The following is a 25,150-nucleotide window of genomic DNA, read 5'->3' as shown; positions in this document are numbered from 1 at the left end:
GAGCACTGGATGTGGATGATAGCATGCAGTGAAGAGGCTGGCTGTGGGCACCTGTGGAATAGTGAGCGGGCTAAAAGGCAAACCTCAAAAACCCACACACACACTCACACAACTACACAAACTACAATCACCCTCGTAAGTTCTAGGGGGAGCAATTATTTCTAATGTGATCCAACTATACTTCAATATCTTGAAGGGTTTCTCTTACTCTCCGCGCTCTTAGCGAAGCTAAGCTTTCTCTAATGAATTCCTAAGTCTGGGAACTTTTTACAGGAAGGTCGTTCACTGGCGCGACGCAACCTTCAAGGCAGATTTGAGTTATAATACACAAGGGACACTGATCCCAACAGAAACAGAGGCAATACACGCCGAAACTTTAGTGAGCTCACTAAAAGAACACCACAGGCAAGCACTGACTTAGCCCGCTCACTACACAACTGTATGTAGGGGTTCTCCAACTAACTCCAGCAGGTTATCTCGACTCAAGAACACTTCAGAAGTGCTCAGAAAACAGATTCAGAAACGGAACTTCGAACAGAACTGACACGGAACAGACTGAAACAGAACAGAACAGAACAGAACAGAACTCAGATTTCCACTTCAACACATTCTCCAAACAGACTTATCACACTTAACAGAACAGAAACAGCATCACTGATTCGTATTCACTCTGACTAAGTTCTCAAAAGTCTTATCAAAAGGGTATCTCGTATTTCTCTGAGTGAGCTCGCTAATTCTATGCACAGCTCAAAGTCACAAACTGATCCTTTGTTACAGTACCACCTTCAACGCGTGCACGGGAACTCGGGGGCTCGAAACTTGGCCTCTACCTACTGTAACCAGTCTACTTATACTACAGGGGAATTAGAATTACAAACATCACCCAGTACGCAGACTCCTACATGCATAGCACATTGCCACCACCGCCTTACTAAGCATCCAAGTTGGACTTCCCAGTTTTAGTCTCATTTCTATAGTGAGCTCGCTAAATGCGTGCCAAGAGGTGCTCTCCCAACACCCGCAGGCTTGTTCTCTAGCGACCGACAGGTCTAGGCGCATGGAACTATCAGTTCTGGCATATGTCGTTCAAGACTTCTTTCTTGGATTCACAGAGGCTTCTCGTAGACACAGCAACAAGTGAGTCTTCGAACAATGGGACTCAGAACAATGGAACACGGGCTCGCGGACTTCGGCCGAAGCCCATTGCCCAAGCTTGTGCCAGTGATATCTGTCATCTCGCTTAAGGATTTCCCCGGATTTTCAGGTATGACGTGTCACAGTTAGCGAGCACGCTAAGTACTCTCAGTGTCACTGCAATCGTCAAGGTTTTATCTGGCTCCCGCAAGCATGCTTGTAAGTTAGAGCCTAAGGCATTGGGTATAGGGTTTGGCCTTCTCATCACGCATGCCCATCAGGTACAGTGCTGTGACTAAGTCCTGTTTAGAATCCCATTGCTTCTTATGCCATAAGTTATATTCCATATCATTGCACCATGTAGCATTAGTGTCGATGTGTAGTTTTAGTCCGCTCGCTCACTATCTCTCAGTATGCATGTAAAACACTCTAGATTGCAAAATTACACGCGTAAATAGGCTGCAGTCGCAACACCGTGGCCGGAAGTGTGCCACCTACATCAGGTCAGATACACCATATTCTACTTTCTCTTCCCTATCTTACAGTGATGTAGAAATCTCTGCAGATGCTGCCAGCAATCTCTCTTCCGACGCCTTACTACCCCAGCTGTTGGATGCGCATGCCGTCATGCCCATACTCGACTTCAGCAAGTCTAGTTACATCTGGACAGGAGAACAAACAGGGACAGCCCATACTGCACCTGCAGGCATGTGGCCATTCCATGTGGAGATTCCCTCCTCAGCCACAAAGTGCCCCACTTGTGCGACAATTATCGTAGCTTGGTAGGTTCACTCCATCACCTCCTCACTTATACTCACACAAGTATGCCTAGCGACGACCAGTGTCCTGTCTATGTCAATGGCCAACAGATCAGTATGGGGAGAGCTCCCCAGCAGGGAGCCGTCATCTACACTGCCGGTCTGAACCCGGACAGCAAGAACATCTTCACCATCGGTGTGAGCAACACCGCCGAAGGCTCCGCTGGCCTCATCACTACAATCCTTGTCGACTACATGGACAGCACAACCGAGACTATCATCAGCGACTCTACGTGGAAGACGCTTAAAGGTGTGGCACCCGGTGGATGGACGAGCCTGAGCTTTGACGATTCTGCATGGACTGCTGCAGATGTGGAGGGTCCTTCGACAGCTTCGCCGTGGGGTGCTCTGGCGCTCCTGTAATGAGCATGCCGATGGAAACCTGACTTCCACTCAACCCAACAAGCCACAGCCCGGAAGCCTACAGATTCCGATTCCCAGTTTCTATTTCATATTCCTTTTCATATTCCTTTTTATATTTCACTTCTCCATATTAATTTATCAATAGCCCGACATTGGTAGCGAACATGTCATCAGACCCCATCGGCTACTGACCGGTAGAATACATCCTCCGACAACCCTAGAATGTAGACCACTCTGAGTAGGAACTAGATCGGACTCCTAACTAGTATATAAGCCTTAGAATTACACTGTAGATACTCAGTTCGAATATCAACTTGGTTCAGCCCAATCTCTCTCTCTCTGACTCTAAGTCTAACTCTCGTTCTCCAGTCCACGGAACTCCGATCCATTGGACTTATCTCTTACCTTGTCTCTGCCACTCCGTGGACTTCCGTCCGTATCCATCTTAGGGCTTCGGCTCAGGGGTGACATTGCTAATAGCTTCGCCTACACCCGACGCATCCCGCGGCATTCTGCTACGTGCACTTACTGCCGCAATCCTATTGGCATGATCCTAACAGCTCCTGCCTGCTATCAATATGATGACTGCGGGGGTGGCTGCAGATGAAGGAGAGTATTTCTAGCGGGAGTGCTCCTCATGGTCATAGGCCCTTCTGCAAAGACATTCACTTCGCGACGTTAGTGTTTTTTGAGCCACAAGTGCGGCTGGTCCTTGTCAGGGTCAACATGACAAACGGATATTCAATTCCACTTGAACTTCTGAGTCTGAGCGTGTTCGGGCACAGTCAAATGTGTAGCATTCAGACAGTTCAAAGTCACCCATATACAGCTCTTCTGCAGGTCGACGTGTCCCTTTCTGCCTGAGAATGAGTAGCATGATGCGGCTGCTCAGGATGGAATGGAGGATGTGCTGAAAATAACTGAGGAAGGGTGTGATGGCATCAGTCCACATGGGAACAAGGATATTGGTGAGAGAAATGAGGAAGAGGCACACATAAAAGAACATTCCAGAGGCATAAAGCTCTGTGACAAAAGGATGCGACGAACGGTGGAGGTGCTGTATGCCCTTGAAGAGTGTGAGCGAAGCAATGATCGTCTCTGAAATGAGCACTGGGACGTAGAACAACTCTGGCAAGGATGGAAAGAAAATGAAGCAGCCAGGAATGTTGGATGACTGTGCAGCTGGAAGGTATTGAACTCTGCTAGTTTAAAAGTGCAGATGACAAGTAGCTCACATTGGACCACCTTGAGTTCTATAACAAGGCTGACTACCTCTGGTGTCAAACAACAGACCCCAGTCCCAATAAAACACCAGAATACCACTCGGTGTCTATCCCATATTACATATGTGCAGATCATGAGGATAATCTGCGATGTGAAAAACCCAAAGGCTATGAGTGGGCCTGTAATGAAGGAATACATGCCACACTGGATCGCGCTGGTCCTGTGCAGGAGCCAGTTGATGTTGAACGCCATATCCACCAAGGGTAAGTAATGGTTCAATGCGAACAGCAGCAGAAGTGGGTGTACAGGCCAGGGAAGCCACATATAATCAATTTCAGTAGGGAGGAGGAGAATCAGGTCATAGAGGAGCACAGTCATGCATGCAGTGAAAGAGTAAGGTGTGATAAAATTTGAGGATGCCTGTATGGGGCGAAGTTAAAAATAAGCAACTGAGTACAGCAGATGAGGGAAATAGGACGAAGCATGACTCACTAATGACATCCTCAGATCGAACTAGTTGGGAACAAAATTCCGCTGGTCACCACCTATTCTTAATTCTACTTTAATGTGCATAGAGGAGAGAGAGGGACTATTAAAGAGAGACTGCGAAAAGTGTGCGGTCTCATACCGGTCCTTTTAGTGCTTGTGGCCCTGAGATGGTTCACGGTCTGGTGCTCTAGCCTCACCGATAGTAGTTCTTAAGTACCGGGTGGTAACATTTACATCAAGAAAGATAGAATTGAAACCGTTCGGAGACAAACGTGTTTTATGGCCACCATATTTCCTATACCGGGAATGCTGAAGCCACTGGAACAGGTCAGAACACGAGACTGAAATTCTTGCTCACCCCAAAGTAGTCACCACATTCTCACTGTATCTCTATATCTGTTTGCAAGATTTCAGTGAGCAGTAAGCATTAGTTAAAGTGGCTCACTGAGACTTATAACAGAGATAATAATACGTGACAATCGCCGTCAAATTTCTGGAAATTAGTAAGGGGGGTGATGAGTGGGAACCGTTGCTGTCTGGATAGGATTCGCAGTGTTAGTATGTGTGGATCAACCAAACAAGAGGACTTAAAGCAAAAAGGAACATCCCACCACCACCACCACCACCACCACCAGAGCAGACACAGAGACAAGAAGCTAACAAAGTAATGATACTTGCCAGATTTCTGGTACCTTCCCAGTGCCTGCAGCAATGCACATTTGTCACAGGGATATTCTCTCCATGATCTGACCATGGAACAATGGACCACATGCTTCACAAATATACCAGGGCTGTGTAGTGTAAACCCACCAATGAGCAAGAAGATCACCCATCGCACCATGTCAACATTGCAACAAGCCTCGCCCTTCGACGGAAATTTGTGAGTCAAAGCCTCAAAGGTGGTCGAAAGAAAAGTAATGCCGAGGAGCCTCAAGGGACTTTGTTCGTTCAGCAAAATGTCATCAAAACACAACATGATCTGTCTTTTCCCTCCAACTTGCCTCTTGCACAGGTCACAGCATCGCTATAATGATCATGGAGATAATATATATAGAGGGAATTTCCTTCACTTCGGCATCCTTGTCCAATGGCTCACCTCAACCCTCGCCTAAATCCTGAATCAGATTGGTTGGGCTTGTCACATCACCTGTATCTCCATTTGAACCTTCGATCTTGGAGATGGTACTCTTTGGAGGTTGGTTTTTGCCGTGTCTATTGGTCTCCTCAGGGTGGGCAGGCAACAGCTTCCTCTTCTTAGACAGCTTTGGAGGACCGCTTCTCCCAGTCAGAAACTATCTGAAGGCAAAAATCTTCAGTAGTATCGTCCATGCGGCATCTTGTCAACAGAGGTCACGGCATAAGATTATAGATGGTAGGTAAGCCTTATGGTTTCAGATGCATTGGGCATGAAGTAAAGCTTCAAAGCGTTGTCCAAGTTGACTCTCTTGTATCCGTCCATTACGTTGCATGCAATCATTAATTTGGGACATCTGTATTGTAATTATAGCTGTACATAAGAGCATCCGTGCGAGGGTTAACCAATGCATATAGAGTGCCATATCATTCATTCCGGCTACACAGAAGTGGCATGAGATTAATTGCCTGATTTGAGGGAAAGTATCACCTTCGTGTCTAGTACGTCCCATGTTGAACCATTTGCCTTGGGAAGAAGCATGATGGTCTTCTTGCTTTCGCCTCCTTTGGGACCCCCAGAAGATTCCGCATTTGTGCTGGTCTGTGTTTCTCGAAGCTCGACATTCAATCCACCATGTAACAAATCGAAAGACTCATATGAGTGAAGAGTTGCATCTTCCCTCCCTCCACGAATCTGCATTGTCATATGACTGTTGCAAACAGCAAGGATGGTATTTGAATAAACCTTTACCAAGCAGATTGCCGGAACAGTGTGGTAGTTGTTATTAGGATATGCGAGAAAGAGCGTGATATCAATGACAGCGAGTGTAGCTGCAAAGGCAACAAATAAGCCAATTGATCCAGATTCGTGGTATATGATTGACCTGTTGCTGTCCTGGTTTCGATGGTTAGTCGTATCAGCCTGGAAATAAGTACCTGAGTAGATTTGAGACCGGTGTGAGCTTGACTTAACTATAGGCAACAATGATCAGTCGAGACCTAAATGCTATTCCCATACTTCACTTACAAGATAAGTCATGCATAAAGCAATGGCAGCATCACATAAAGTGCTCCCACCCAACCATATCTGCGAATCGTCAATGGTCAAAGGGGGGGGGGAGCACAATGATGACCCTGCTCACCATTGTAGCCACTTTGATTGTCAAGTTTGTCTGAAGGTCTGAGTAGCGGTCATGACTCTGTGCTGTAATGCCACAACCAATAGCACCCGCAAATTGAATAAAAGCAAACTTTGATGAGGATCGAGATTTGGTTCATTAGAAAGCGGCCACCATGCATTTACGAACAAAGCTTACCATTGACAGAGTAAGACTTATCCATCGCATCTTCTTGCTGAATTTATACATTTGCCAGGCATAGAATAATTGACAGACACAGCCAACTACAACTATTTCAGTAACTCAAAGCATAATTAGGCATAAAGGAAAGTGCACACCAAATCCAGAGAGAATGGGAACATTGAACCATGTGAGATGTACATTGTCAAGTTCGGAAAGGTTCCCAAAGTCGTAACAGAAGATGTCGAACATATCAGAAATATTGATAACAGTCTGAACAGTCTCGACGAGCCAGAGAACATATACGATGCTCTTTGTCACCAGATGGTCTTTCAGAAAGGAGATATAGTATATGTCTAAAAGAACAGTCAAGAACATGCATACGATGATAGGGATATGTCCACTAACAGGCTTGATCACACAGAACACCATATAATGCGAGATTTAGAAAGGTGCCGATTAACTGCATGAAAGATGAGCATTGATGAGCAACCACCGCTTTTCCTATATCAAGGATTGAATGCGTACCAAAGGTGTTAGCGACTGATAACACAAACAAGATCAAACAACTGAGCGTGACTCGCACTTCAGTCAGGTGCTCTATGTTGTCCACAGGTTTGCATGTAGGGAGCTATCGCTTAGCGATTCGAGAGTGAGTTCAGACTAAGTTATCAGGTGAATAAACTTTAGTTCGAGACTGAGGTTTAAGACCTGCAGTCGAGCTACTTAAATACAGTTTGAGTTGTTCTAAGTATAGTACAAGAGTCTGTAACGGTGTGTGGAACATGCGGTTCCCGTCTGGTGTAGTGCAATCAGAGTCGGAAAATTAGCATAACAGGATTACGAGGAAGCTGATGAGATAAGATAAGGTGTGAAATTGTAATATTACCCCCCTGTTAAGGCAGTCATCCCGACTGCGATGTAGTTTGGTCTTGGTAGGTAAGCTCCTACTAGAGTGTCGGGATTTGGTTTTACCAAATATTCTTGTATGGCCTGGACTAGTGGGTGGTCGACTTCTGATTCTGTTACTGACTCTGTTTCTGACCATGAGTCAGTTGCGTCGTTATCCTCCCACCAGTCTGCCGGGGGTTTTGTGATAAAGGATACTTGTTCGAAGTCCTCAATGGCTTCACGAGCATTGTCGAGTTCCTGTTCATCAACCCAGGAGTTTTCCTCTCGAGGATAACCCTTCCACTTGATAAGGTATTCGGTCTTTGTATGCCGCTTGCATCCTCGCCCTACTGTGTGTTCCCGTCGATCTACTATTTCTTCCACCTCGTATTGTTCTTGTCCATCTATCAGATCCGGTGGTGAAGCCATGGGCTGTATCTGGATTGGGAACTCGGGTGGTTGGTACGGGGTGAGTAGGTTTTCATTGAAACGGTTGTGGATTTTCCAGCCGGGGGGTAGTTTTAACTCGTACATGGAAAGGCCCTTTTTGGAGATTACCTCAAAAGGTCCTACGCGTTTATCTCCCAGTTTCTTCATTGGGCGGGGAAGATGAAGGTTGGTTGAGTCTAACCAGACCTTATCACCCGGTTGGTATTCTATTGCTGGTCGCTGATGTTTGTCGTACTGTCGCTTCATTGTTTCCGCTGCTTTTTCCAATGCCATGGCTGTTTGTTTGTGTATTTTCTGGATTTCTGTGATGAAGTCCCTGGCCGCCGGATTGGTTCCTTCTTTGATTGTGAGTGGAGCAAGGTGGGGTTTTTAGCCATGGTTTATTTCGAAGGGAGAGTATCCCATGGCGGAGTGTTTACAATTGTTGTGTTGGAATGCTGCGAGGGGTAACCATTCGCTCCAATCATTCTGTCTGTGGTTGATGAAGATGCGGAGGTATTTCTCAATCTCCTGATTTGCTCTGTCTGTCTGTCCGTCTGTCTGGGGATGATATGCAGTGGATGGGTTCCCTTGTATGTGCAGCATTTCGTACAGTTCCTTCATGAATTTTGATACAAACTGTGGGCCCCGATTGGAGATTATCTTTTGAGGCATCCCGTGTTTGGCCCATACATGGTCCCTAAGTATGCGTGCCCACCCGGCGGATGTTAGTTCCGTGGAACAGGGTACCGGTATGACTTCTTTAGAAAATCGGTCAACGATCATGAGGATGGCGTTATACCCATTTGAGTCGGGTAGTTCTCCTATCATGTCCACTGTGATGTGTTCCCAGGGTCTAGAGGGTACCGCGTGGGGGTGTAAAGGTGCTCTTCTTCTCTGCGTGCTGGTCTTGGTGCGCTGACAGGCTTCACAGCCTTTTGCGTATCTTTCCACGTCCTGTTTAAGCTTCAGCCACCAATATTCCCTTTGTATGAGTTCTTTGGTTTTCTCGATTCCTGGGTGTCCGGCCATGATATGGTCATGGTGGATGGCAATCAGTTCTCCTCGCAAGTTCGCGTCTCTAGGCACGTATAGTCGTTCGTCGTAGTACATTAACCCGTCCTTCTGGGTTATGCCACGGGGGTGGTGGAGGGATGCTTTGATCCCTTTGTCCCATCTGGTTACGTCTCGTATCGCCGTCCTGATTCGCTTGTGTATCTCTTCTTCTCCCGGCATTATTAGGGCCTGGAAATGTTCCGGTTTGAGTACCACTACTCCTTGGTTATCGTCCCCTCCTTGTTCATGGTCTGCCCTGTGAGACAAGAGATCCGCCTTTTTATTGGCTGTGCCCGGTTTGTGATGCAAAGTGAAGTGGTACTCAGCTAGCTCTGTTACCCATCGCGCTTGTCAGCGATTGAGTTTCTGGGGCTTGCGGAAGTATTGCAAGTTTTGATGATCGGTCCAGATCTCAAAATCCTGTGGGGCACCCATTAGGTAGTGTCTCCAGTCCTCGAGGGCCAACATGATGGCTAGTAGCTCCTTGTTGTATATTTCGTAGTTGCGTTCTGTCACCATTAACGCTTTGGACAGGAAGGCTACGGGCCTCCATTTTTCCTCTTGTTGCTAGGATAATACCGCCCCTATCACCCCCTCACTCGCATCCGCTTCTACTCTGTACTTCCTGGTTTGGTTTGGTATTGCTAGTACCACTTCTTCTGCTAACTTGCGTTTTATTTCTCGGAACGCTGCATCCTGTGCCGATCCCCATTTCCATTCTGTTTTGCCTGTGAGTTGGGTCAAGGGTCGCACATGTTTGCTGTAGTCCCAGATGAACTGGCAATAGAAGTTGGTGAATCCCAGAAACGATTGTAGTTCTCGTTTCTTGCTTGGCTGTGGCCATTCCGTGATTCCTTTTACTTTCACGGGGTCCATGCGGATCGACCCTTGGCTGATGATCACGCCAAGGTATTCGGTTTCCAATACTTCGAATTCGCATTTCTCCGCTTTTAGGAAAAGGTTGTTGGCTCGCAAGATAGCGAGTACTTCCCGTACTACTGCTTGATGTTGTTTTTTGTCTTTGGTGGCAATGAGGATGTCGTCCAGGTAGATGGTGACGTCTCCCCTGGCAATTTGTTCTTTGAACAGGTCATTCATCATCCATTGAAACGTGGCAGGAGAATTGGTAAGTCCGAAGAACATTACCAGGGGCTCGAACAACCCTTGGTTAGTTCTGAAGGCCGCCTTCCATTCATCTCCCTGTTTGATTCGCACATTGTTGTACCCCCACCTTACATCCAGCTTGGTGAAGTATTTGGCGTCTTTGAGCTGATCCATTAATTCACCGATGAGCGGGAGGAGGTATCGGTTTTTAATGGTCATCTCGTTTAGCTTTCGGTAGTCTTGTACCGGTCTAAGCCTTCCGTCTTTCTTTTTGACGAAGAAGAACAGGGATGCCACCGGGGATTTGGAAGGTTGAATCCTTCCTGATTCTAGGTTTTCGTCGAGGAACTTGTCTAGTTCTTCTTGTTCTGCGGGATTAAGGGGATAGACTTTACAGTCTAGGCTAGCATTGGCGTTAGGGACCAGTTCGATGGCGTGGTCCTAAGGTTTTCGGGGTGGCAGTTCGTCAAAGTTTTTCTTTGCAAATACGTCCTTGTAATCTCGGTATGCTTCCGGTATGATTTCTTCGAAAGTCTTTGCCTCCTTTGCTTGGTTTGCCTTGGCCACCAGTTCATTGGCCTTGCTCCCCATGGCCCGCACCTGAAAGGCTTCTTGGAAGTCGATAACAAGTATCGTGTCTCCTTCTTCGACTTCATTTCCCCATTCTTGATCCGGGTCCTCGTCTGGTAACATGAAGGGTATCTTTCGGCAGGAACACCGTACTAGGGATACCGCTCCCATTTTCCAGTCTATGATTGGGTTATGCCTTTTGAGCCAATCATGCCCGAGGAAAAGAGGTATGCTTCCGAGGTCGACGACTGCGAGATCAATTTTTTCGTGATGATCTCTGATCGTCATACAGAGTTCTACTACTTCTGTGATGTCACCACCTTTGTTGCGGCTTCCATCTGCATTGTATACTGCTTGAGCCTTTGGCAGCTTTACCATATTGAGTTGGTGTTCCCGTACGAAGGATTGGTTTATGCAGCTTCCGGTGCATCCACTGTCTACCAATGCGTCTACGGCTCGTACTTCGCCGGTGTCGAGGGTTTCGATTTGTACTCGTACGTTTACACTCCTCCCCTTTCCTCCTCTGATGTACTGTGGCGGAACATGGAGTTCTTGCATATTTTGTAGGCACTGCTCCCGTTGTTGATATGTTTCCTGCGGGGAGCCTATGAGGTCTAGGACTAAGTCCTCGTCCACCTCGATTAGGCGTCTAGGGTGTACCCACATGCGTAATGTGGCTAGTCTGCCATCCATGGTCTTTTCTTGATGCATCTTCCTTCATACCCATTCAGCACTATGCGGCTTCATCCATCCTTGATCCCATTTGTCGTGGTAATACTCCGGTTCCAACTCCACTACTTCATAGTCTTCTGGGTACTCTGCGGCATGTTCCACTGGGTCTTTCCCTTTTGGTTGGTTTTTCAGGCTTTGTTGGTAGCTGTAGTCATCTTCTTCATCTGGTATCTCTTCCAGCGAAACGATATTTTTATTGACAGGTAACGAAGCACATAATGGTCCCACCGACCCGCCCACCGAGGAACACGAGCCCTCGGTGCCATTATGTGTTAGCGAGGTAGGAGGTAAATGCACCGTGTATTCTGCTGAGGAGGAGGAGGGGTCCCCATTTGTCTGGACTGTTCTTTGCGGGGCAGCGGTTTTGTTGTTGGGGATTCGCATTCCCTCTTGCGGCTCCGTTCCATGCTGAGGGCAGTCGGTCACTCGTGGCTGGCACGTACATGCTGCCCCCGAGTGGGGTTCTTCACTGCTCGCCTTGGGCTCGGCCGCTCTTCCTCTGTTCCCCACGCCGTCACCTGCCCTCGACGGAGTGAGGTTGATCCCAAGTTTCCCGCCACCTTGCACCGTGTTAACGGTTTGCACTGTGTTACCAGCACCGGTGGCCAAGGATCTTGAGTGGGGTTCTTCTTCTGGCACGGTGGAAATCCCCTGTACACCGTTCTTTTTATGCGACTTGTTAATTTCAATTTGTGAATGCGTGAAAACTGTGATATTGCTCGGAGATACTACAAGCGATTTATTAGTCTGACCCGTGGGGTTCAAAGACGCACCACCAAATGAAATTAAGTCCTTAGCCGATGCGCATTTGTCGCTTATGCCGCTGGCTTGTCTTTTACCTCCTCGATCTTTGACGTTGATGCTTCCGCTTCTTTGTCCCTTAGCACCTGTTGATACATGGCTCAGACTTCCGTGCGAGAGAATTTGGGTTGATGCTTGACAAGCCAAGTGCTTTCGTCTTTTGGGCACTTGTTGTCCTGCTTCCTATGTCTCTTGTGACCGCAGCAGAAGCAGCGTCCTTCCTTTCGAAGGCGATCTATCTCCATTGGTTGTCCCTGGCCCCCATACGTTGTTCCTGTGCCTGTCTTCTTGTCTCCCTGGGAATTTCCGGGACTCCCAGTTTTTCCCTTGCTCTGTGACCCTGGGCTGTTCAGGGTTTTTCCCGCATCTTCCGCTAGTCTGACCCGGTAGTTATAGTCCATTTGTTCGACTCGGAACTTCCACTCTGCGTACGTTCAGGGTAGTGCAGTGCCCGTGGTGTGTATGGCGGTTTTCACGTTTTTCCGGATCGCGGGTTTGAGGATTTCGATCATGTATTCCTCATTGTGCCGCTTCCTGGACTCCTTTGCTAGTCGTTCGAAGTCTCAGAAAAAGTCCTTTGCCAATTTGTAGGTGTTTTGGCATAGGTGTTTGAACTCTTGTAACTTTAGTTCTACCTCTGCATCGGTTCGGAACTGATCTTCGACGATTTGTTTGAATACGTGATATGCCAGATATCGCAGATGGTCGCACATTGGATCGTAGTACTCGTCTCTGGCGTGATTCCACCAGTGTAAGGCTTTTTCCGCGAATCGGAACGTGCAGAATATGATCCTGTTTGGGCTTTGTCCATGGGCATTCATTGTGAACTGCTGTGGGAACACCGCGAAGTAGTCTTCACATTGATTGAAGAATCTGTCCACGTCGTTCGAGGCCCCTTTGAACTTTTCTGGGGGTTCGGCTAATTGCGGTTTCACCTGCCCCCATGGGTTCGTATTTGCTGTTCCGACTAGGAATGGGGGTGGCGTGGTCAGTGGTTGTACTGGATCAGCAGGAATAGGGATTGCTGCGGGTCATGGGAGTGACCTTAGGGCTGGGTTATGGTGCGGAGATAATGGCCTTGTGGGGACTGTGGGCGCAGGTGCCGTGGGTACAGGGGCTGCTGCCGCTCCTTGTGATCCTGGTGTCCCTGTGGCTGCGAAGAGCCTGCTCGGGTCCACGTATCCAGTTCTCTTGAGAATACTCAGGTGGCTAAGATCCACCGTTTCTCTGCTGTCCGTTTCTGATGGTTCTGGTACTTGGTACCATTCCCCGGGTTCGGTGTAATCTTCGGGATGTACTTGGTTCCATAGAAGGTTGGTATGGAAGATTGTTTCTCTGTAGAGCACATGGGCCCCGATGGACGAGTTCTTTTCCTTCTGGAAGTACCTTCCTTGTGGCAACCCGTTCCACGAGATTTCTCTCGGTAACTTCCTTTCTGTCCAATGCAGCATTTCAAGATATGTCATTGTTACTAGCTCGGCCTCAGTAGGCTCCCGAGCTAGATCCTTCCACGAATTCTGGTATGACGTCTTTGTCGCCATACTCCCCTGCCCAGTGTAATCGCTCCGTATCGACGGCAGCCCGGTTCCACAGTTCTCGTAAATTTCTCCTTCTTCTAAGTCCGATTGGTCAGACTTGCTCGAAAGGCTCCATGCTTCCGGTAACGATTCTGTTCCAATTTCTAATGATTTGGGCCCACTCATTGACCCTGAGGACGACCTGATCAAAGTCGGGTCTTCGGGGTCGATCCCATACCCAGGGTGTGATGTAGGGGACAGGGGCTGCCAAGGGGTGTTCTGGTGCAAGTGGGTAGATGGCATAGGGGACGACGGAGGAAGGGGGTTCGATTCCCTCGTACATGAGCCAGGCGTCCGCATAGTCCTGTATTTGTCTGCATACGTCGCAGCTGGCGTCGGCGTCGTATGTGGGCTCGCATTGGTCGAGCTCGGTAGTGGCTTCCCCGGCCCTATCGTTGAGGATGATCGGGGTGTTTGGACGCGTGATGAGGTTGAGGTAGTCTCCCCTGTCGTCTGAGGAGTCCTCTCTTGCATAGTGGTATCCCCATGTTTCTCCCCTGGAGTCCAGCCTTGGAGGGGACCAGTCGTTTTGTGGCCCTGGGAGCTCATCGCTGCTACTGTCCTCCTCTGTATCGCTGCTTTCTGCATCTGAATCGCCTCCAATTCCATCTTCAGTTGCTCTTCCTTCTCCCAGACAGTATCTAAGCCCTCTCTGATAGAGGTGCTGTCCGTCTGAATCATATCCAGGGTTGGCGGCCGAGTTTTCTGTTGAGGTGGGGGAAGGGGCGTTCCAGGGGTCACTCCTCGAGCTTTCCCCTTCACTTTCTTCCTCGGTAATGGGAGAGAGAACATGCTGGTCCACCCCTTGTTCGTAGAGTCCTGGCTCTTCTTCGTTTTCAACGACTGGGCCTCTTTGTGTGGGCCATCCTTCCATGTCGGAGTCTGAGTCGGACTCGTCGGCGATGTAGATGAAGTGGACAAAGGTAAGGTCTCCCCTGTCTCTGTTGTCAACGTATTCAGGAGGGGGTGTGTCCGGTCGTCTAGCCTCCTCATTGGGGGCTTCGACGGGGATAGTTTCTTCGGAGACTGGCTCCTGGTTTCGTCTGTATTCATATCCATATAGGAATGCGAGGTAGGTTAAGGCTATGAGGCCTTGGAATCCGATGAAGTCGGTGATGGTTTGTTCAATGGGGTTCATTCGTTACTGTTCATCAACGTAGTTGTTGATGAAGAGTAAGAAAGTCTCGAACTAATTGTTAGCGACTGATAACACAAACAAGATCAAACAACTGAGCGTGACTTGCACTTTGGTCAGGTGCTCTATGTTGTCCGCAGGTTTGCGTGTAGGGAGCTATCGCTTAGCGATTCGAGAGTGAGTTCAGACTAAGTTATCAGGTGAATAAACTTTAGTTCGAGACTGAGGTTTAAGACCTGCAGTCGAGCTACTTAAATACAGTTTGAGTTGTTCTAAGTATAGTACAAGAGTCTGTAACGGTGTGTGGAACATGCGGTTCCCGTCTGGTGTAGTGCAATCAGAGTCGGAAAATTAGCATAACGGGATTACGAGGAAGCCGATGAGATAAGATAAGGTGTGAAATCGTAATAAAAGGACCTGTTCTGAGGTATTGGAGTCAGGACAGACTAGCCTGCAAACGCAAAAGCATTACCGACATCTTATATAAATCTGGGGGTGTTATACCAGTCCTGTTCGCCAGAGTACTAGGTAATGCACTGGCAAGCATTGGGGAGTACAGAAGTGGGAAATTCCTGCCGTTCTATGTTTAAGTAGTTCCAAAGTGTCAACGCTCGAAATGCGGTGGACGTTGAGTGGGAGCATGTGGGCTTAGACTAGGAAAATTCTGCCCAGATTCCACTTCCATGATGACCCTAGATCATTCAGATAAGTGAGCTATCACACAGCATTGAACACTCTAGACAGTGAGCCTCCTCTGGGTATTATTTGAGTACGGTCATTAATAAATCACAGAAGTAAATCAGTACACTCGCCTTTGACAGACATGGACTCAGAGGAGAATCGATGAGGGTGGTTGACATCAGATGATCGCCATGGTGATGTAAGCTCCCAAAAAGGCAATCATTGGACCTGGACTTCAGCTGCAGATGCATTGCATAAGTAGGCCGGATAGGAACGAAGTCACAGGTGTTTCTATTAGTTTCCATGCTTTTTGTATCCTCTAGCACACAGTGTGCTAGTCCAAAGGTGTCGCTCCATCTGTGTTTCTTTCATTTAATATATTGAGCCCTGATAGGTTCATGCATTGCACAGCATTTATATTCCTTCTCCTAGATATAAGCCACAATACTCATCATGTATACAATTGTAGTCAGCAGCCCATGTGTTGGAAGCAGTGATTACAATCTTCTGAAAAGGCCCTTAGGGGATTTGAGTGAGGTACCTTATCACGTCTGTCCAGGCTAGTTTTCTGATCATCCATTTCTGAACTCATTTGATGTACTGCGACCACTAACATAAGAAATCTACACTGGCAATGGTCACCTAGGGCAATACACCTGTCAACGGTGACCTTCTGCATTCAATTGTGGTATTCCTGCACCTGAATCGGCTTCTATTCAGGTGCAAAACGTTTCCATGGTCGGCTGTGTTCTTCCACAGTTCGAAATGCTGTTCCCTATACTGGCATATTCTTCAAGTCGTTTCTAGGACCATCAGGGGCAAACATCTCATTAGACTGAGCTGGTATCTTCTGATGATTTTTAGCTGACAGTTCAATATCACCTGTGTACGGCTCTTCATCCAGATAGCATTGATGTATTCGTCGCTGCTTGACAATGAGCAGCATGATGCGGCTGCTCAGGATGGAATGAAGGATAAGCTGAACATAATCAAGGAAGGGTGTGTTGGCCCACGTGGGGGCAAGGATATTTGCAAGAGTAATGAGGAAGAGGCATGCATAAAAGAACATCCCAGAGATGTAAAACTCGATGAGAAAAGGATGAGAAGAATGGCGGAGGTGCTGTATGCCCTTAAAAAGCGTGAGTGAAGCAATGACCATCTCTGAAATGAGTACAGGGACAAAGAACACCTCGGCTGTGGTTGGAGAAATGCTCAAGCAGCCAGGGAGATCAAATGGCAGTTCAATGACTATAAATTGGATTGTATTGAGTGCTTCAAAAGCATGGATGATAAACAATGTACATTGCACCGTCTTGAGTTCTATAGCAAGGCAAACTACCCCTGGTATAAAGCAGAAGACACCAAGCCCAATAAAACACCAGAATACCGCTCTGTGTCGATCCCATATTGCATACGTGCAAATCATGAGGACCACCTGCGATGTGAAAACCCCAAGGGCCATGAGCGGGCTCACGACAAAGGCAAATTGATGGCACTGGGCACAAGTGGGCTTATGCAGAAGCCAGTTGATGGTCATCACCACATAGACCAAGGGCAGGTAGCGGTTCAATGCAAACAGCAGTAAAAGGGGATGTACAGGCCGGGGAAGCCAGACATTATCAATTTCAGTAGGAAGGTAGAGGAACACATCATAGAGGATCACAGTTGTGCATGCGGTGAAGGAGTAGGACGAAAAGGATGCCTGTAAGGAGGGGAGTCAGAAAAAGTGACTAGATACAGCAGATGAAGAAAATAGGGCGAAAGATGACTCACCATTGAAGACATCCTGCTGAGAAGCACTTGAAATCCCGCTGGTCACTGCCAATTCTCAATTCTGATTCAACGTGTACAAATGAGACAAGAGCATGAAGGGAAGAGAAAGTGTGACAGGTGGTCTCAAGTTTCAAGCGGAGTACCAGTTCTTTTAGCACCTGTGGCCCTGAGATAGTTTATAGATGATGGCCTCAACCTCAGCATTTCTTATCTATCGCATGGTGATCAAGTAAAATAGAATCAGAAAAGTTTGGCAGACAAATGTGTTTATGATTGCAGCTGAAGTTTTCATGATTTCCTACACTGGAAACATCGAGGCATTTTTATTGTAGTCAAAATGCAAGACTAAAAATTTCGCTCACCGTGAAGTTCCCTGCCAGTGCTTGGTGCTAGCACTCCCAAATGAGGAACATTCATTTTCTGTATTCGTTCATAATGTTTTGGTCCTGAGCAGTGAGCAGCAAACATTAGTCCCCGTCAGCTCACATATACATAAAACGGAGATACTAACATGCAACAAGCCAGAGAACATCTGATATTCTGTCTGGGGCCTTGGTTTGTTTATTATTAATAAGGAAGAACGAGAAAGAAAAAAAACACGTACTTACACCAACACGCCTTCGTACCATCGACCAATCTGCTCCTCAGTTCGCAAATGCTTGCACTGCCAGACAAAGCTGATATGGTTCCTCAGAGTCATGCAAATCATTCCCAGAGATATTTGGGCCATATCTGAGAGCACGACATCCACCAAGGCTTTACCCATCTTCCGCCATCTGAGCCCAGGTATGGATGAATGCAAGAGGTTCGTAATCGCCGCATCCGTTTTAGGGTCGAGAAAGTCCTTCTGGAGAGACCAAATGCCAGGAATGGGGTTCATTGGAAGGAGGTCAACAGCAACAATGGCACCACGACCTTTGCTTTCACTACGAGCAATCTCCTCTTCCATTCTGTCAATATGGAGGGATCATAGTCACTACCAGGACGCGACGATTCTATGGGTCTTCGTTTGGATCGTACCTGGGGAAGGGTAGACGGTAATGGCTCACTGTCCTCCTCGGACCCATACCCCAAACGCCCACCATGATATGACCTGGCTCCACCCTCCAGGCACCACACTGAGGTCGATGACGACATTCACATCCTCATGGTCAAGGAAATTGAGCTGGATGTCGAGTTCGAGGAGTTTGAATGCAAGATGGGATGCTGAAAATGCTCGTTGTTTGATGTAGCAATCACGACGCTGGTGAGCTGTCCATTGTGTAGATGATTTTTTGGAGAGGGCGGTGAGGGAAGGAGGGAAGGACATGCAAGACGGCCAGAGTTGAAGGGCCTTTTGTTTGTGCAATAAACAACACGTGCTTATAGTTTGTTTTGGCTTGGACACATACCACCAAGTGACCGATTCTGAACAGGTGACGACTACTCAAAAGAAGAGATATTCGTTATGCCAGACCCAGGATACTTGAAGTAATATGTTTTGTTTTACTGATGAAATGTCTACTGAACGTCGCGCCAGTTCGTGTCGCTACCTTCACGATACACGCCATTCTGATGAGATCTGAACTGGCAGGTGAGAACCTCGGTCTCTTCATCGGCGATGGGGTTTTGTTTGGAAAGGGCTATATGCTGATTAGACCTTGATACTGGACTGGTGGTTCAAATTCATAGGCTGTCACTGCACATTACTGATTAGCTACATCTCTCCCACAGCAGGCCAAACAATCTATTCCACGGAGGTACGTACTTCCTCTCTCGTCTCCTGCATCTCATTAAGTCTTTCAACTAGCCCTTCAACCTCACGTGGGTCTCTGGGAGATACTTCGAAGAAGAATCCCTTAACATCACGGTCCTCCTCGTGCATAGCCCATTTACCAGTACCCTCAATGGTATAACGCTGGTTGAGGGCCTCGTCTCTCCCAACGCGGGTGTCAAGACGTATTCCACTGAGCTGACACCGAGTTACTTCTATGGGGACAACGAAACAGGAACGTTTGATGTGGTGATCCTTGAGACCTACTTGGCGTATGCAGTGAGCACGAGTGTTTCTTTTTTGCGGATGTGTTTGAGACTAATGTATTTTGTTAAGCATTTTAACGACGCAACTGATGTGTGGATCCAAACAGTCAACATTGTTTGATGACTATCCTTTTTTTATCCCCTCATCTTTAAAACAATCCAATGAAAGAAAAACAATTTACTTAAACTAAATCCAACTCCGTGTAATTATCACTTTGAAATAAAATAATATAAGCCTGAAGGAATTTTTTCACTTGTTTTTCACCGAGGTACTCACCTAATAGATCTGCAATGTGGCTCTCTAATCTGATCATCAGCCACTTGCACGAAGATATGTACGTAGGTCTGCAAAGTAAATACTCTCATGTTTCCAAAGTATGTTTTGAACATGCCGATAAAATGAGGAAGCGGGTTCAGATATTAAGGTACTTAGTCTCCAATGGGAAGAGTTTGTACAAGGAATATGTTGTGAGAACCTTGGAATTTGGTCGTGCTAGGATTGGTACGATTTACTCCAAAAAGTTGGTGAACAAAGGTTTTTACAGCCTGATTCAAGTCTGGTTGTGCCGAGTTGCCGCGGCTCGTGCTTGCGTTTTGCCGGCGGTAACGGTCCTGTCGTCCGTTCCCGCCTTTTCCTTCTCCAAACGACACAAGCAGTCGCGACCTTTCCATTGACGGCAACTCTACCTTCAATTTCTCATCCGAATGAGCTTTATCTATCTCTCCATTGTTATACAGACACGCCCATACTGCTCTGCTCCGACCCAGGTTTCAGCTCTGTAATGAGCGAAAGAGCGTCGATACTGTATAGAAATCAACGCTGGTGTCGATCATTGGGCGGGATTTGGACTGCGAAGGCTGGGCGGGCGTTGATTGAGAGCACCTACAAGCCGTATGTCCTCAGTCGGCATTTCTCCTTGCTCCTTCAGCTCACCGTGTTCAGGATGGGACTGGCCCACCAGCATTTAAGTCGTAGTGGTCGACCCAACAATGGCTACTCCTGCAGGTCTTGAACTTGAGGAGTGATAATGCTCGCCTCGACATCATTGAGCAAGCGAGCCCAAGTCTGACAGCCAAAACGTGCCGAAAAAAACTGGCTCTAGCACATGTATGCCGTCGTTTGTATTGTTTTCTATATCACAAGGTCCCGAAAGGACTAACGCTACCACCTCTACAGCTCTACCGCGTCGAACAAAATTGTAGGCTCCAGCGGACTCATCGCCAAGATCCTTGTCGCGATAAGTACAATCTATTTGAGCAGACGGTGCCTGCTATCCTCAAACGGAGGCGAACGAGGGAGAAGAGAACTTTTTCGGGAAGGTGTCGCTGATGTTGAAGAATCCCTATTGACTGGACTGGCGTTGATTAATGATTATCTATAAACAGTTCTCGATTCAACGTGGTCGATTTGGATGAGATACCAATGAACATCCAGTCAAATATTGCGAGAGGAGATGGTCGAAACCTTGATAAACATATCTTGTACGTCAACGATGAATCCATTCCTTCATTAGCACCAAATCTGAAATATGTTATTCAGAATCGTGAACGTTGTTTGACCATCAGCATGGCGTGGACCACTTCAATGAAAGCTGCCCGTCGTAATTCGCTGACTGTCATCCTTCTCTTCACCTGCGCCTCGCGTCACTACCACATTATCATGCTTTCCACTACGTCATTCAACTGTTATAGCATAGGCTGCGTCTTGTTCAAAGCGTCGAGTCTCTTTTCTAAGCAGGCAGCTTGATTGAAATTTCGCTTCACCTGTGTTTATTCACCTAGAACTGTCAGGTTGACAGTCAGAGGTTATTTCGACAGTACATGAAGGGAGGCTATCCCGCTTCTTTCTCGCGCCCTCTTACCTGGCGGCATGAATGGCTTAGATGTCCTTACAGAACCTTCTGTAACATGAGACAGAATCAATCGAAGACCGCTGACAGTAGTCTCTACAGAGCTGTTGGGCATGCCAATCCTACCTGGCAGTTCAATGTTTGCTTTCATCTTTGAGGCTAGGACGTTCATGGGATTCGTCGTCTTATAAAGGGTTGTATGATTTCAGGAAGAAATCATCATCAAGCTTACCTGCAAAGATGTTTTCTAAATGTGCGATACCCTCCGCCCTCTGTTTTGTGCTCATAGAACTAACCCGTCCTGTAGTTGTGTATCTCATACCTGCTTTCTTATCCGTCGTAACCGGAACTCTGTTGCCGCGTAGTGCAGGTGAGAACTTTCCCGTCGTGCCGTTTACTACGCTCATAATATTTTAGACGCCCCTGCTGGCCTATCATCCGTTCGGTCATTGGATGCACGTGCTGTCGCGCCTACGCTCGACTTTCACAACTCTACCTGGATTTGGACGGGAGAGAAACCAATGCCTCTCGGAGTACGACCCTTCCGCAAGACAATCCCGGCTTCAAAGACCAAGTGCCCCGTATGCGCGACTATCCTCATATCTAGGTCGGACCCTCTCTTCCCGCGCAAACGTGTACTCACACACTCATAGTGATGACACTTATTCCATCGTTGTCAATGGCGCAGAGATTGGATCAGGGAATGGTTGGGGTCAGCCAGCTGTCTATACTGCTGCTCTACAGCCTGAAAACGAAAATGTCTTTGCCATCGCTATGAACAACCTATATGTAAACGCCGCGTCGCTTATAGTCACAATCCATGTTGATTACAAAGATGGCACCTCGGAGACCATCGTCACTGACAATACCTGGAAGACACTCAAAACGGTACCACCTTCGGGCTGGGCGAATCCAAATTTCAATGATTCTGCATGGGGTAACGCGGTATCGATTCTGGCAGGGACAAGTACACCTTGGGGCCAGCCGTTTGTACTACCGCCGGTGATGAACATGACGGGTAGGAGGGAGATCTGGACCAACGAAAGTAACGCACAGGGGACTGCGCCTGTTGGACATAGGCCCTTCCGCAAGACTATCACTTCGCCCTACGGGAAAGCTGCTGTCTGTGGAAAGGTGGTTATCACTGCGTATGCGTTCTGTTTCTTCTCTTCTGTCCTCCTATTCATCTAACCGTGATTATCTAGGGACAACGCATATACTTTGTATGTCAACGGTGATAACATTGGCAGCGGGCGAGCTTGGAGATCCATGCAAGCATATTCGATCCCACGGTTGGATTCGGACGTAAATGACGTTGTTGTCGATGGCGAGAATGTTACGCCCAATTCCAGAGCTTGGGTTGCTGCCGGGATATTGATTGCATACAACGACGGGTCGTCGGAGAGGTATTATACGGATGCCTCGTGGAAAACGTTGAACTCTGCGCCTTCTGCCGGTTTTGAGCAAGCAGGTACTGACGATAGCTCTTGGATGAGTGCGACTGATTTGGGGCCTTTCTCTGAGTCAGGAGAGACGGTTCCGCGGGCTTAGGCTGAAATAGTTTCAATTTCGAGATTGATCTGTACGTTTCTATGTTACGGCTTTTTCTCAGGCTTATATCTACAGTGTCCTTGATCCTTTATCGTTTCCGTAAATTTCTCCAGAATTTCCCTTATTTCTGTTCAGCGAGCTCGCAATTTTTCTCCTTTCTGATAGTCACAATCTAGTATTGCTTTGTTCGGGCTGTTAACGTACAAGGTTGTTTGATTTCACAACCGATTGCTTATTTCTTTTAACACTCTTGAGAGTTGTGCACATCTAGCCTTAGGATTGTACTTCAACACCGTTCGTATTTGGCAAGATCCAAGAAGTTTTAGCGACGATTAGTACTGAAAACCGTCCCTACGACAATGTTATATCAAACCATCCATCAACTTGATATTGACATTTGGAAGAGCATTGAGGGCGTCCAGTCGCGACTTGGAAATCTTTTTCATCTCGACATTCATAGGCTCTACAGTGACACTTTTCAATGCTCCGCCAGCAATCCTAGACTCAACCACGTCAAGAATCAATTCCGCATAGCAGTTACTTTCGACGCCGGTTCGAAATTGATCGATACTTAGGTTCAGTTCCTGCAGCTTTGGCAGGAAAGACGAGTCGGACTTCATCTTCACAAGTAATCCAGACAGTTCTTCCCCGAAGAAGACTGAGACGGAGAAAGAATGAAGTGATTGGATATTAGATAGGATATCGATGAGGTCAATGTTTGTGCAGAAGGTCAAGTCCAGCGCAACGAGGGAGCATCTCGAACGATGAAGGAAGTCAGGGACCGAGGTATTGGGTAGTGCTTGTGGATATGCGCTTCCCGTTAACCTCAGTGTACTGATGTTCGGTGCAGTTATGACATTGAGCATATCTACACCGCCAACTTCAAGGTCCTGTAGAAATGGCATATGGATTACAGTGCTTTCAGAAATGCTGCTGCTGCGTTTTAAGGAGTGGATGCTCAGTTTCTTGACATTGGTGCAAGTGCGGAGAATGGGGATGGAGGAGAATCCTCCCTCACAGAAAGCATCTATATCGCGTAGGAGTGGGCAGTGAGAAGGAGACACCTCACTGAAACTCTCCCATATGACATCAGGCGCCGCCAAAACAAACGATCGCCAACGTGACGATTCTACCAAGAGCAGAGTGAAAAGACGGCTCCAAGTAGGGGAAGTTGGATTTACTGCAGAGGGAATTGGGAATGATAGGAAAATGTCCAGGGGGAGATCTCCAGAGCGATGGAGGATTTCAGCGAGAACCTGGTTCGCCGCATGGCTTGACACAGCACGAACCTCTGGATTCGGGCACGCATCGGACAATGGTGCTAAGTTCATCAAAACCATTATATCATCCGCGATGATACCAGGTTTTTTAGAGGAAGGATGTTTAATCGTGATTTCTATGGTGGACCACAACGATTTTGACGACAAGGATGCACTTCTCCAAGCGCTGCTGACTTGGCCAAGGACCCACAGCCCATCGGAAAAATCAAAAGACTGCACGGGGTATTTGCGGTCTTTGAGATAATGGCCAAATATCTTCTGGACAAGTTCGAGCGGAAGGGTGGAAGAAGGGTCTGGCATTATATCTGTCGTGCGCGTGAATATATACAAAAACCGATAAAATGAGATTACTTTTGGTAAAGAAATCCGGAGCAGTGCAAATGATGGCTAGGCGATTGTCGCAGCACTGTTGATAGAAGGTTGAGACTGTTGTCGTTTATGCTGATTGCCGCGGCTGGAGCTGCCTTCGGCAGCAATGCCGCGGGAATGCCGGTCGTCTGCCGCACTCTCAGTGCAACCACCACGACGAACTGCACGTCCGCTTCTATCTCAACCTCCCCCACAGCCTGACTTCGCGAATAAGAGTGGATTGCTACTTCATCTAGACTAAGTCTCCCGACCAGCACCTTGACGTTGCAGGATTGTTGCCAAACGATCGCTTGGCATTTGCGAACTTGCGTAGTATGCTGCTGGATCCATGTCTCTCTATCTTGGCCTAGGGATGACCTCGAGGAACTGTATTTTCCTCAAGAAGACTTTTCCGTGAATTACAGGATGCTCAAATCATGAGAAGTCGATGAAAAGGGTAAAATGGACAATCAGTCGATGGGAGAGGAGAGAAGATCAATACGTCGGCCTTCAATATGTGTTTGCCTGGTACAATGTGTCTCACGGCAAGAACGCCAGCAGTTGGCTGCCTCGGTGCCTATGCATGTTAAAGTCCAGGGTGGATATTCATCCCACTATCGGCTCCTTGCCAATTTATTGAATGGCGGAGTGCTAGAAATGCATCACTTGCGTAGGAGTTTGCTGACTAGTCTCGAGACGGCAGATCCGGATGTTTGCATATGGATGAGCGTGACAGAGGTCCCGTATTCTCTCTCTGGAGTAGTCAATGCGCCACTGCCGTAGGCTATTCATTGACATCACCAGTAAGTTCTTCTCTTTTTAGCTGTCTTTAATTGTTTATTCTGTTAGAACAGATGAAACCATCCTTTATAATTGGCTCGGCACTCCGTCAT

General features: G+C 47.4%; 6 protein-coding genes across 6 annotated transcripts; 2 read left to right on the top strand and 4 right to left on the bottom strand.

Moving 5' to 3' along the window:
- Window positions 1–3,036: 3,036 nt before the first annotated feature.
- EV420DRAFT_1673206 (uncharacterized protein) lies at window positions 3,037–3,917 on the bottom strand (the record flags this gene model as incomplete). Its single annotated transcript, XM_060479105.1, has 2 exons — window positions 3,037–3,497; window positions 3,551–3,917. 2 exons carry the CDS (start codon window positions 3,915–3,917, stop codon window positions 3,037–3,039), a joined length of 828 nt encoding a protein of 275 aa, XP_060332279.1.
- Window positions 3,918–5,622: 1,705 nt separating this feature from the next.
- Window positions 5,623–6,838, bottom strand: EV420DRAFT_1268348 (uncharacterized protein; the record flags this gene model as incomplete). The annotated part of the gene is made up of 6 exons (XM_060467443.1): window positions 5,623–5,993; window positions 6,047–6,134; window positions 6,181–6,249; window positions 6,305–6,412; window positions 6,479–6,564; window positions 6,619–6,838. The coding sequence occupies 6 exons, from the start codon at window positions 6,836–6,838 to the stop codon at window positions 5,623–5,625; spliced, it is 942 nt and encodes a 313-aa protein (XP_060332278.1).
- Window positions 6,839–16,211: 9,373 nt separating this feature from the next.
- Window positions 16,212–18,518, bottom strand: EV420DRAFT_1673201 (FtsJ-like methyltransferase-domain-containing protein; the record flags this gene model as incomplete). The annotated part of the gene is made up of 7 exons (XM_060479104.1): window positions 16,212–16,684; window positions 16,739–17,138; window positions 17,210–17,247; window positions 17,572–17,629; window positions 17,721–17,760; window positions 17,818–18,159; window positions 18,259–18,518. The coding sequence occupies 7 exons, from the start codon at window positions 18,516–18,518 to the stop codon at window positions 16,212–16,214; spliced, it is 1,611 nt and encodes a 536-aa protein (XP_060332277.1).
- A 182-nt stretch (window positions 18,519–18,700) lies between these two features.
- Window positions 18,701–19,349, top strand: EV420DRAFT_1478677 (uncharacterized protein; the record flags this gene model as incomplete). The annotated part of the gene is made up of 4 exons (XM_060469520.1): window positions 18,701–18,782; window positions 18,881–18,948; window positions 18,999–19,241; window positions 19,299–19,349. 4 exons carry the CDS (start codon window positions 18,701–18,703, stop codon window positions 19,347–19,349), a joined length of 444 nt encoding a protein of 147 aa, XP_060332276.1.
- A 1,969-nt stretch (window positions 19,350–21,318) lies between these two features.
- On the top strand, window positions 21,319–22,629 carry EV420DRAFT_1641478 (lectin; the record flags this gene model as incomplete). The annotated part of the gene is made up of 4 exons (XM_060477241.1): window positions 21,319–21,448; window positions 21,496–21,685; window positions 21,732–22,226; window positions 22,284–22,629. The coding sequence occupies 4 exons, from the start codon at window positions 21,319–21,321 to the stop codon at window positions 22,627–22,629; spliced, it is 1,161 nt and encodes a 386-aa protein (XP_060332275.1).
- A 280-nt stretch (window positions 22,630–22,909) lies between these two features.
- Window positions 22,910–24,328, bottom strand: EV420DRAFT_1535313 (uncharacterized protein). The gene is made up of 2 exons (XM_060472832.1): window positions 24,261–24,328; window positions 22,910–24,214 (listed from the first exon to the last, which is right to left on the bottom strand). Exon 2 carries the CDS (start codon window positions 24,207–24,209, stop codon window positions 22,992–22,994), a length of 1,218 nt encoding a protein of 405 aa, XP_060332274.1. The 5' UTR covers window positions 24,210–24,214; window positions 24,261–24,328; the 3' UTR covers window positions 22,910–22,991.
- Between the last annotated feature and the right edge of the window lie 822 nt (window positions 24,329–25,150).

Source organism: Desarmillaria tabescens (genome assembly GCF_030435595.1).
Source record: "Desarmillaria tabescens strain CCBAS 213 chromosome Unknown EV420scaffold_13, whole genome shotgun sequence".
Lineage (NCBI taxonomy): Eukaryota > Fungi > Basidiomycota > Agaricomycetes > Agaricales > Physalacriaceae > Desarmillaria > Desarmillaria tabescens.
The sequence above is the reverse complement of the archived record's forward strand: the minus strand, read 5'-3'. Positions and strand labels throughout refer to the sequence as shown.